The sequence below is a fragment of the Rhinolophus sinicus genome, chromosome 1, assembly GCF_057876585.1.
Source record: "Rhinolophus sinicus isolate RSI-liver-muscle chromosome 1, RSI-T2T, whole genome shotgun sequence".
Lineage (NCBI taxonomy): Eukaryota > Metazoa > Chordata > Mammalia > Chiroptera > Rhinolophidae > Rhinolophus > Rhinolophus sinicus.
Genome location: NC_142501.1, coordinates 132,508,365 through 132,521,377, shown reverse-complemented (window position 1 = coordinate 132,521,377; position 13,013 = coordinate 132,508,365). Strand labels below are relative to the sequence as shown.

The window sequence follows — 13,013 nt, the reverse complement described above, 5'->3', positions numbered from 1 at the left end:
GTGGAGTAGGGGTGTGTCACCATCTTGGTACGTGAATATGTTCATCAACTGGAAGCTCTTCAAACCTTGTATTTGGGGCATTTTCATGGAAGTTTCATCACATACAAATGATCGATTATTATCTTCATTTCCAGCCCCTCTACTCTCTCTGGAGAATGGAGGTGGAGTTCAGAGTTCCAAGCTTCTAATTATGGCTTGGTCTTTCTGGTGACCAGACCTGTCTGGGAGCCACCCAGAGTCACCTCATTAGAACAGAGGATGATCCTGTCACCCAGGAAATTTCAAGGAATGTCGGAGCTATGTGTCAGGAACTAGAACCAAAGACAAAAATAGTGTCAGGAATCATATATTTTACACACACATGCACACACACACACACACATATTGAGGCTCAGAGATTTCTCATGATTATATTTGTGCTACTTAATATCATCCTTTTATTTCCTCTCATCGATATACCCACTTTGACAATTACCTACCGACTCAGAAAGGCCTGTGGGTCACTGTTGTTGGGGAGGAAGGAACGCACTGGGACTTGTGGTTCCCTTTGCTGTCTCACCATAGATGTAAGTGTGAATCTTTTCTGCTGTTCTGTGGATCGTAGGAAAGTAAATAGCTTTCTTTTATGCTGCCCATTCTGCAGTTTTCCCCTTTTAAATGCTCAACAAAAATTCCCTGTTTGGGCATTAAAAAGCCAAAATGCCAATAGAGTAGTGGGCAAAGGAAGAGCTGACTGGTTGCTTTGACTGGAAAAATCACTTGAGGTGTAGGTATGTACATGAGACACATGATGTGTGCTTGAGTAACATGATCAGGTAGAATTGGTTTGAGCAAATAGAAAAAAACAACACATTGTGTTTCTGTATAAAGAATTTGACTCAAGAAACTTGATAAAGTACAGAATCTGGAGGAAATAATCATCAAGGTTATAGAAAATTGGCTCTCCTTTGTGTCAGAATGAAAAGATCCCTATACTATCAAGACTTTGTGAAAGTTCTACGTAATGCAGCAGCATTTAAAAATGGTTTTGGAGCAAATTCTTTTTTAAATATTTTGGTGCCAGAGAGTTAAGTTCTAAAAGCTGGCATTAATTTCAATCTTACATCAAGAGCCAAATGTATTAGTCATGAAATATCAAAGGAAAAGGACCATCTCTCACTTAAATACTTTTAATGATAATAATGACTTCAGACTGGATAAGAAAGTTGAAAAATAATATTATTTCCATCCTGCAGCTTTCATAATAAATGAAATTTTACTGTGGAAGATACAATCTCCTTTAAGACAGGTTCAGAGTAGGGCATGTCAGGAAATCATTCTTGACCAAAAATTTTCTTCATATATTCTGTCAGCTACTTATCTTGATTTTTCAAAGAGAAAAAATGGGTATTTTTAAGCCTTAGTAAAATGTTAGGGAAATGTCAAAATCAGGAAACATTTAAAAAACAAATTGAAGATCCAAATCAGTAACTGACAATTAAGAACCTTCCAGATTTGAGGCAAATAAGCATACTAAATGATCAGACCCAAATGTGCCTAGCTAAGGACTGTCTTTGGTTTCCATGTCTTTTCAAATGCAACTTTCCCAGGAATATTAACACTGATTCACAAAGTAAGTTTTATCTTTCAGTTACTTCTGAATTTAAAGTAGGAGGGAACTGTAGTGTGTTTTGATGCTATTTTGTATCTGAAACATCAAAATTTATAGTCATTATTTAGTACTATTTAATTGTTTCAGACCACATGGATTAAAATGAAAAAAAAGCTTATCGAGCAAACCAAGTATATAAATATATCGAGCAAACCAAGTATGTAAATATAAATATATAAGTATATAAATATAAAGGTATTTTACATAATAAATATGTGATATATCAATATTTTGATATGAGCACTTGATGTTTATTTCTACCCAATACATTGGTTTTATTTGAGCTATAATTATTCTCTAGATTTTTTTTTAAAAGTAAGAAAGGTTTTATAATAAGCTGGCTTAGGCTTTATTTTGACTTTTGATACTGAAATTTGTTTACTTTGTGTAATTAACATCATTATTGCCCTGTGTCTTTTTAGGTTGTTCTTATTTTATATTCTTTATTATATAGTTTTCCTGTCCTTAGCATATTAGCAATTTAATTTTTTGAAATGTACCTTGTTCTTATAACTATGAGGCTGTCCTTTGAGCTGGTACAAAGCATATCCTACCATAAGATGTTAACATTGAATATTAGTCAATTGGGAACATCACTTTAAAAATTGCAGTATTAGAGATTTAAAAATAGCCTATCTCTTGTATTAAGAAAATCTAAAAATATAATTTCCTACTGGTGAATTCTGTACTTCCAGAAATCATTTCATGCAATTGAGGTATTTGTGGTTACATGTTAAATTCATTTAAAATTATGTTAATTTTGATTGTTATAACAAAATTTAAAAAATTTGTTGGGATACAAAGAAGAAAATTATAGTCAACTCATATTTCCATTACTCTGCAATAGCCTCCCTTCATGTGTGTAATTGAGCCATTCTTTAAAAGCACAATCTTTAAAGGATGCATTCATTATAGTCCACCCTAATTATGTACCACTATATATTTAAACATTCTTCCATTATAATTTGAGAATTCCAGCTTGAATGACTAAGTGGATGCTGGGCAAATATTTCAAAATTTGTAAACAGGAGGAGAACTAGGTTGTAGGACAAGATGAGGCATTAGTTCTGATTTGAAGAGCTCCTGCTACATGTCCATTATGTGGTTGGAAATACTGTGTTTGAAAAGAATTCTGGCCTTCCTCTTTGGAGGTGACCAGTGTAGAGATCTAGGTGTTTGAAGTCTTGGCCGTGGGGGGATTACTCAGGAGAATCTCAGAAGGAACACTGCTTCCTCTTCTGGAGTACAACATTTTCATTGACAGAATATGTCATCTCACTGCATTTCATCAGGTTATACTTTGAGCTTTCATTTCTTCCTTGCTTTCAGAAAGATGGGCAAGAGTTTGGGTAACTTAAATATGTTGTGTTTGGAAACAGTCTTTTAAGCACTTGATGACTGCCATTGCGAATCAAAGCTTGCATACGCAACTAATTAATTAAACAATAAACCTTGAATAATATTTACCAGCTGTGTTATGTATGGTACAGTGTTGTGAAAAAATTTGCTCATGTTGTTTATCTCCACTTTGTCTCACAGATGTTGAAGGTTAAAACTCTCTAGTGGCTCTCTGAAAATGAATACCTTTTTCTACTGACTTTGTATCTTCAGGATTTGTTATTGTTTTGTGAATAAAATGATGCACCATTAGTCAACATCCAACTATTAATAACATTGAACATTCCTAATGAAAACAAGGGACAAATGAGTTATATTTGTTTATTTTGATTCCTGCTGTTCCTGTTTTCCCCTGTGGTTTGGAATATATAAACAGACTGAAAAAAATCCCGAACTCTAGGAGTCTACATGTCTTCAGTCCTTTCACTACATTTTTCTTCTGTTCTTTTGAGTGTGTTTTGAGAATCTGGTTTGGGTTTGTTTCAATATTGAAACAAATGCTGCATAAAAATATTAGCAGCTGGTTCCAGGAATCATCTGGAGGGGCTGCCGACGTACTGTTGTCATGGATCTTGTCATGGAACTTGGGTGGAAATACTGTGCGTGTTATGATTAAAGAACTGCTCATTAGCAGGCTTTAAAAATAACGGTGAGGAGGACACATTGGAATATAATGCGCTATGCGATTGTGTTCCCTCTTAGAAAGCAGAAGATGAGGACGTGGTTCTCACACCTGATGGCACCAGGGAATTTCTGACGTTTGAAGTTCCGCTGAACGATTCAGGATCAGCCGGTCTTGGTGTCAGTGTCAAAGGGAACCGGTCAAAAGAGAACCATGCAGATTTGGGCATCTTTGTCAAGTCCATTATCAATGGAGGAGCAGCATCTAAAGTAAGCAACTTTATTAAGCTTATGCTAGTTAACAAAAATGTTTAATTCCAACCCTGTGCCTACCCTGTAGACTCTGTTTCCTCTACCCTCTTAGATTCTGTTTATGCAGCTTGTGAATTAAAGTGGCAAAAGACAGGTTAACAGTAGAAGAAGGTTACACACTTTGTTGAAGCTAATATTTTAAATTTATGTGTACAGGGGCTCCACAGAAAAGTGAAAACTAAAAAAGCTGTGAGACTTGGATGTTTATGTACCATTTTAGCAAAGGATGACACATTGTGGAGAAGTGATTAAAAAAGGAAAAGGGATTTGGGCTTCTAGGGGCTGTAAATTATGGGAATGTAAATATATGAGAATAACTAATGGCTTATTTATTTCATAAGATTTGTCCATGATGACTGACCTCAGTGCCATCTCTGTCTCTGATGTTGAGCGTTGCCCTCCCTTTTCCTGGTTTGGGAGAGGAGAGGGGACACCTTCACAAAAGGAAATATGTGTCCAGTGTTTAGGCAGAAAGGGGAGGGAGGGCAGAGAACACCTCCTGTGTCGGCCATTTCTCCATTGCCTTCAGCTCCAAATATTCCTTATGCCGAAGTGGTGTATTTTGGGGTGGCATATTCTGATATCCTGTAACACTTAACAACTGTTTTCTGGTTTCTTCTTAATACCCCATCCGTAATCAACTAGAATACATCTCAGTGATCTCTCCATTTGAGATGGAGTCCATGGCTTCAACTCCCCATTTTTTTGTCTCACAGAATTTATAATGCATAGTCATTCTACTTAAATGAAGATAATCTTCTGTGCAAAGACTTAGTTTAGTTTCTGCCATAAAGCTGCCTTACAGTAAAGGTTCATTTTTTTCCCCTCCCCTCCCGTGTGTAGGGGTCACTTATCCTATTTCCCAATCTAGAGGAAATTTCCTGACTGTTGAGGGGCCACTTTTCTCTCTGCACTTGTCTAATAGCCTTGAGCTTTTGCTTGTCTTGGGTTGCAAATAACCTCAATGGGTGTCTCTGAAAGCGAGAAAGTAATCACTTTGTGTCCTTTGAATTAGTATGCTATTTTGGTAAACAGATTATGATAATGACTTCATTTACAAATGGATAAATGATTGAAATAGGCACTGGCTCCCGTGACTGCTTATACATTATTATGCTAGTGTTCAATTGGGCAGATCCATTAGAATCAAAGCCCCTTATTTATTTTGCTTTGTTTTTATTTTTATTTTTTTTAAGTACAGGGAAATCAACTTCTTTTATAACAGACTATTTAATAGCCCTTTATTTTTACTTGTTTTCTTCACAGGATGGAAGGCTTCGGGTGAATGATCAGCTGATAGCAGTGAATGGAGAATCCCTGTTGGGCAAGACAAACCAAGACGCCATGGAAACCCTCAGAAGGTCCATGTCCACTGAAGGGAACAAGCGAGGAATGATCCAGCTCATTGTCGCGAGGCGAATAAGCAAGTGCATCAATGAGGTAAAGACTGAAAAATAAAAAGGAAAAAAGGCAGTAGCATTTGAAATTGAAATAAGACTGAGTTTCTGTCCTGACATGGGATAGAGAATGGCAAGTCCTGGGACTTTACATTTAAACACTACACAGTTTCTTGGCTTGCTATAGTTTTATTGTATTGTCAGTGGGTTGTGATTTGATTTTTTAATTCTGCCGTCAAAATATTTCTACTTATGCATTAGTATTTCTATTGCCAACTCAACGTAACAAGGGGATCTTAAAAACACCTTTAGCTGGGATCATACTTTCCTGCTCAGAGTCTACATTTCTTTTCTATTCAGCAGTGTTGTCCCTGGGAGGGAAAAACAGGAAAACAACAATTGCTTGTTCATTTGTTTATCTAAAATGGAGGCCTCTTACAAAGTCCCTAAGGGGAGTCTGTTTATCATGTGGCATTGTCAGAAGTGTAAGCTTCCATTTCTTTCTTCTATCTCCACTTTCTCCTTCACTATAAAGTTGAGTATTTTCCCCTGAGTGCCTGCCTTTTCACTGAATCTATTGTATAATACTGTGGTTGGTTCAAAATATATTCTGCACTGTGTAATTAGGAGTGAGTAGGGATGGTATGATCATGTGTTTTCCCAAAAAAGTAAAAACATACTAAGTAAAAACATACATTCTTGTATAGAGGGGCACATTTGAAAAATTAGCTTAAAGTTAAAAAGAAATTATATGTATATAATTGATAATTAATATTGGAAGCTGAAAAAAAAACACATTTCATAAATCTATTATAAATTATATGTCATCTATAGAAAATAGGTGGGGCCCAACAATTTACAAAGAGCAGTGGTTGTTGGAAATGTAAAGTTTGTTCCTATTGTTAACGATGCTCAAATTCCCACATTTTTAAATCAACTAAGAAAATTACTAGCAAATCGTACAAACTGAAAATGCTGTCTAAATTGTCTGAGTGTTTTTCTTAATTTTAAAATCTATGTTCAATAATTATATAAAGCAAGCGTGACCATCACTCATCTGATCCCATAATACAATCACATTTTGAAACAAAAATGTACTCTTGAGCTCATTGGGTAGTTGATGTAGAGGTGACCAGTTGTTGAAAGGTTAATGACCATGGACTTACTTTTGTATTATTTTTGTTTTCCAAGTGGAGAATGAGTTAACAGTAGTTAATTTTCACGCCAACAAGAGAACAATGTAAGTGTAACCAAAAATCTAGAGTGTAAAACAGTGTGACATAACAACATTCACTTTTATAGTATAAATATGAAAGCTGATCCCTCAGATTAGGCTACTAGAATCGTTTTTACTGGTTGCCAAATCATTAACTGATCTTTTTAAAGAAAGCCCTTCAAGTGCTACATGAAAAATTCTCAACAGTAAGTTTACAAAATACATTGTTCTTACATTAGTTTTTTTCTGAAACTGAATTCCACAAACAGTGCATAGTCATTAAACAGATGTTTATTGAGCATCTACTATATTCAGAAAATGTGTTAGATCCTGGGGATATGGAGGTGACTAAAATAGACAGAGTCCTTCTTTCTATGTTCTATTGGACAATATACCATATTTTGCCATGTATAATGGGCATTTTTTTGCCCAAATTTGTGAGGGAAAAATAAGGATGAGTATTATATATGGGTAGTACTAATTCTGTGTCTATATAAATGTTTTTAATTCTTTTATTTATGCTTATGAGTTAAAAGTATAACTGTAGAAATCAATAACGATATCCGTATGCAAAATAATACCCTGGACTATGATAATCGCTTTTGTTGAACTTATGACTAACTTGCAACAACGAAGAGTTCTTGGCTTTCTATAATGTGTATATATCGTAAATTTGTTCCTGGTACATAAATTTTCTTGTACCTTGTATCTGTTCTTGTGTTTTGTAATTATTTGTTACATAAAATTTCTTGTACCATAATATGTTAAAAATAAGTGCTAAAATTATTTTACAATACTGAAAACAAGTACCTAAACATAAACAATCATTTGAGTTAAAAAATTAAAGTGAAAGATTTTTTCCCCTGAAAGTTTGGCCCCAAAACATGGATGCGCACGCATTATACATGTGAGTGCATTATACATGGCAAAATATGGTATCATGCTTTTAGTCTCTTTAAAAACAAACTAAAATTAGTAACACTTTTCTGAGTTCTCCTTCAGAAGAAAACATTGAATATTATGGGGAGAGGGGGGACTTAAAATGTAAGAAATATACTGATGACCAGCGTCATGAGTCCAGATGTGCTTTCCTCTGATTCAGAAGATTCCCTATTGTTCCTCACACAGTAGCAAAGGAAACCTGTACCAGCTTGAAAGTGCTTTGAGAAAAGCACTGATTTTATTCCCTGTTGCCCTATAAAAGACATGAAATTGGAGTCCCACTGAAATATCTCTGTCTCATTCATTTCTGCATATGAATTTATGTGAATGGAATGATTTAAGTCAAGGAACAGCTGCAACAGACAATAGTAGACTTTAATATTCAGTATTTCTTATGGCATCGTTTTCATACATTGCTAGTTATTACTATTTCTTAGGATAGAGTAAGCTTATAAAACAATTATATCAAAAAAAATCTTATCACAAGTGCTGTGCTTTCTTTGTAATAATAGCGAGAAGCTTTTTATACTGACAGAGTTTAACTAAAGAATTATGTGAAGACAGAAGAGCTCAGTTCAGCTTCCCATAAGGCTTAAGACATAATTTTGCTGCTGTTGTACTTATATTATATATTACCTTTGGAAAAACATCTCCCTGAATTACTGGGAGGGTGTGTGTAAATTATGTTACAGTAAATATTGATATAAGCATACGGTGTCCTGTCATGAATGAACCTCAAGCCAAATAAAGTGCTTGAGTTCTCTCCTCCTGGGTCTATTAGTCAGCCGTGTAGTCCAGTCTTTGACAGTATCACAAAGCTATATTTTACAAACACATCTTTAAATCAAGGGTTTGCATACTTAATTTCAAGCTAGAGAAGATGAGAATTTGCAAAAGAAAGTCTTTTGTACTTTGTCACATCTTCCCTTGTCCTTACATGTGGGAAGTACTATATATATTTTTTAGTATTTTTTAAAAATAAATTTGTCAAATCTCCCTACTAGGTATCAACTTACCCTGTGTTTCCCTAATATTTATGCCTCGATAGCACCTTTGAAATTTTCTCTGGAAGGCATTTCTAGTCAATTTTTTTGGACCTTTCAGGAAACCTTTTGGAATCTTTGAATGGCAGTCACCTCATTCTTGAATCATTTCTTAATTGCTCTCTCCATTTTTCTCCTACTTGACTCTAACTCTGGTCTCTCCTTTAAGTTTCCCCTTTTCTGCCTGTTCTTTATTGTTAGTGTTCGTCAAGGCTCTTCCTGGGCTGTTCTTCTCCTCTGCACATGCTCCCTGGGTGATCTTATTTCCTGGTCTTCAGGTACTGCCTGTGTTACGAGTCCCATAATCCCATTTCTGGCTCAGATCTCTATTCTCCTTCCAACTGACTGGAGATATTCACTGCCATGTCTTTCAGGCACCTAATTCCGTGTTGCCCCAAACATTATTTATGCTTGTTTGTCCAAAGCCAGTTCCTCCTTGAGGTACTTCATCCACCGTAGTTCCCCATCCCTCTGTAAATTCTGAGTTGGCGGGATCTAGTCCATCTGCCATATTCCTATCTCTCCTTCATTGGCTTCCAACCCAGGACTGACATCTAAACGTGGACTGAATGATGGGGAAATAATCCTAGAGAATCTGGCAGTTTTAGAAGAGAAAGATAACTTAGTTACTATTAGAAACTGAAGTTCTAAGAAAACCTTCAGACAAGTAACAGAATTAACATTTTAACAGTGAGTCTGGATTTCCTTTGCTTTCCTTAGATCCAGTGCTCTCATTTAAGTGTATTTTAAAACATTCCTAAGCAATGGTTGTTTCTTTAAAAAAAAAAAAAAAAGAAAGAAAAAGAAAAGAAAAGGAGAGAAAAGAGATGGCTTTCCCTTGTTTTGTGCCCCTGAAGGATGGGTTAATTTTTTGGGAGAAAAATGTCTTATGTCCTGTCATCCTTTTCCATTGGAAAGAACACATCAAGCAAGAGGCAGAAATGTTGGTATCACAACAAAGGAAGAGTTTGTTGAATACTTTGAAGGCAAGTGGAGGGAAATGAGAGCAAACACCTGACATTGTTCTTTGACTATTGAAAATTACTTGTGTATGAGAATTATGCTGACTTTACATGTTTTAAGGCAGTTAATATCTGTAGGAATTACTGTAGTAATATCTAGTAATTAATATCTGTAATAATTGAACATAGCTTCCTCTGTCAGACATAGTTCCATACAAAGCCCTATCTCAGTATAAGCAGAGTGTATGAACAGGTGAACTTCTGTGTTAGTCCCCGTACTGAAGGATATAGTCGTTAAGCCCTGCTTTAAAAAACGAATTCTCTCTCTAGGTTTACTCCTCTTAGAATTAGAAAGCTACATCAGAATAAGAAGGGGCTGAAGGTATCATTTATGATTCTCTTCATTTTACATATTAAAGAATAAATGTGGAGAGGTCAGATGATTTGCTTAGTAGCTGCAAGGCCATGGTAGTGGCAGAGAAACTTGGAAGCACGGAATGGCGTCCATTCCTCTTATGCATGTGAGTGGGTGTAATACACTGTAATTGTTTTGTTCAGGCAATTTATATTCTGGTTGCATTGGGAGGTAATATACAGTAAAAGCACAGGCTTTAGCATCAGACAGTCAGTTACATTCCGGGTCCGCCATGTACAGGCAAAGTGACGCTGGGCCCATCCTTTACTTCTCTGATCCTTGCACATATGGGGATGTGAAGGAAATTAAATGTGGTCCTGCATGAAGGCAGAACCTGAAACTGGACCCTACAACTCCAGCCACTCTTCTCCAACACCCAACCCTGTCTTTCTGTTCGTTGTTTAGTGTTTATGCCTCCTTTGGATGTTAGTACTTTCTCAGTGTGTAATTTGAATCTACCAGTAGGTCAGTTTCTTTTGATTTCAGCATTGTACTGTTCCCTCAATTTTAAAGGCTTACTTCCAGGAGGCCTAGTATGTATAAATCTCTGTCATTTAAGGAAAATCTGAGTCATTAACTTAGAAATAAATTAATGCATCCAATTATTCACCCAGGGTGTGCTCTGTGCCAGGCATTGGGGATAAAATAGAATAAATCCATAAAGACTGAAATGTTGAATAATAAGCTTGTGCCAGATACTAACTGGGACCCAGGTGTAAGTTTGCTGAAGGGGCTTAGGGCCATGTCTCTGCCAGCTTTTCAATGTGTATATGTGAGATGGTGGGACACATTTTCTTTATGGGAAAGACATCGTTTGACCCAATAATGCATACTTAGAACAACATGAGATTTTGCTAAACCCCTCAGAAATTGTATTAGATTTTCAAAGGAAAGCAAGAGTTTAACTTTTGCTAAAAAAAGAAGAGTGGGCCACGTATATAATGAAAGGCATATTCGTTGGACAATATCCAGTTTTTCTGTTGTTAGGTAGCATTTGTTATTTGCTGATTATAAAAGTGATATATGAATATTGAATATCTTTTTAAAGAGCATACTATATTTACATTTTTAGAGATTGAGGTAATTTCTAATTTTTATAACTTGTAAATAAATTTATGATAAATATTGATTTACTTGATCTTTATTATTCACATAGCTTATTATTTTGTGAAGATAGTGACCACAAAGTGAAATAAACGGCCTGGTCAAAGAGTATAAGGTATTTTTTGTACTGTAATACACATTTCCTCATTACTTTAGAAGAAGACTATAGTTTCATGCTGCTAAGCAATGTGAGTTATCTTGCTGAATCCTAGAGGTAATTTTTCTTCAGTAGGTGGAAAGGCTTTCCTGTTTCCCCAGGGGAGCTGAAGAGCCCAACACAGCTACCACTACTCAGGACTGAATGGAGTCGGATTGAAGAACATTTTTGCACTTTAATCAAGCAACAAAGTGAAAATTGCAAATCATGTCTTTTGGTTTCTTTTTCTAATGAAGCTGAATTTTGATAAAAATTTAAAAATATATATTAAATTGAGGTGACATTGGTTAATAAAATTATGTAGGTTTCAAGTGTACAGTTGTGTGATATTAATACATCATCTGTACATTGCATTGTGTGTTCACCACCCAAAGTCAAATCTCCTTCCGTCACCAAATATTTGACACCCTTTACCCTTTACTATCTTCGCCCATCCCCTCTTTCCCTCTGGTAACCACTAAACTCTTGTCTGTGTCTGTGATGTTTTTTGTTTGTCTCGTTCATTTGTTGCTTTCAGTTTTCTATCTCACAAATGAGTGAAATCATATGGTTCTCGAGTTTTTCTGACTTACTTCACTTAGCATGATATTCTCAAGATTAATCCACGTTGTCACAAATGGTAGTATTTTATCTTTTCTTATGGCTGAGTAATATTCCATTGTATATACCGGGGGTGCCAAAAAAATGTATACACATTTTAAGCGATGTTATCTAAAGCAGTAGTTCGCCATAATCAGAAGTGTCTGGACTCTGATGGTAACCACTTTGAACATCTCTTGTAATTGCAGAAGTCAAATGTGACTTGTATTCATCTTTTGTTATCGGTATATTCAGTATTACAATTTTAATATAGTTTTTTATTTTCTTAAAATGTGTATACATTTTTTTGGCACCCTCTGTACCATATCATGTATGGAAGAATACTTCAGTTATTTCCGTGTCTTGGCGACTATGAATAATGTTGCAATGAACATGGGGGCACATATATTTTTATGGATAAATCTTTTCTGATTTTTGGGGTAGATACCCAGAAGAGGGATTACTGTGTCATATGGTAATTTTATTCTTAATTTTTTGAGGAACCGTCATACTGTTTTCCATAGCAACTCTACCCATTTACATTCCCACCAACAGTGTATGAGGGTTCCTTTTTCTCCACAGCCTCTCCAACACTTGTTATTACTTGTCTTGTTGATGATAGCCATTCTGACTGGGGTGAGGTGATATCTCATTGTGGTTTTGATTTGCATTTCCCTAACAGCTGGTGAAATTGAGCTTTTTTGTATATATTTGTTGGCCATTTGTATGTCTTCGTGGGAGAAGTGTCTAGGTCCTCTGTCCATTTTTTTTAATTGGATTTTTTTTGTTGTTGTTATTTAGTTGTATGAATTCTTTATATGTTTTGGATATTAGCCCCTTATTGGAGTTGTTTATAAATATTTTCTGCCATTTGATTGGTTGCCTCTTGTTGATGGTTTCTTTTGCTGAGCAATAGCGTTTTAGTTTGATATAGTCCCATTTATTTATTTTTGTTTTTACTCTCCTTGTCTTTGAAGTCAAGTTCATAAAACCCTCTTTAAGACCATGGTCCATAAGTTTAGTACCTATGATTTCCTCTGTGCAAGTTATTATTTAGGTCTTTGAACCATTTTGAGTTAATTTGGGTATATAGTGACAGGTAGCAGTCTGGTTTCTTTCTTCTGTGCTTGGCTTTCCAGTTTTCCCAGCACCATTTATTGAAGAGGCTTTCTTTTTTCCATGATATGTTTTGGTCTTTATTGAAAATTATCTGCCC

At 35.5% G+C, this 13,013-nt stretch overlaps 1 protein-coding gene across 17 annotated transcripts in view; it reads left to right on the top strand.

The window, feature by feature from the left end:
- The window catches only part of PARD3 (par-3 family cell polarity regulator), a 613,392-nt gene that overhangs the window by 377,173 nt on the left and 223,206 nt on the right, over positions 1-13,013 (top strand). For all 17 annotated transcript variants that reach the window (XM_074324700.2, XM_074324705.2, XM_074324703.2 and 14 more), the window contains 2 exons: positions 3,752-3,940; positions 5,249-5,422. In XM_074324700.2, coding sequence (XP_074180801.2) covers positions 3,752-3,940; positions 5,249-5,422 — 363 coding nt within the window. The remainder of the gene's footprint in view (positions 1-3,751; positions 3,941-5,248; positions 5,423-13,013) is intronic.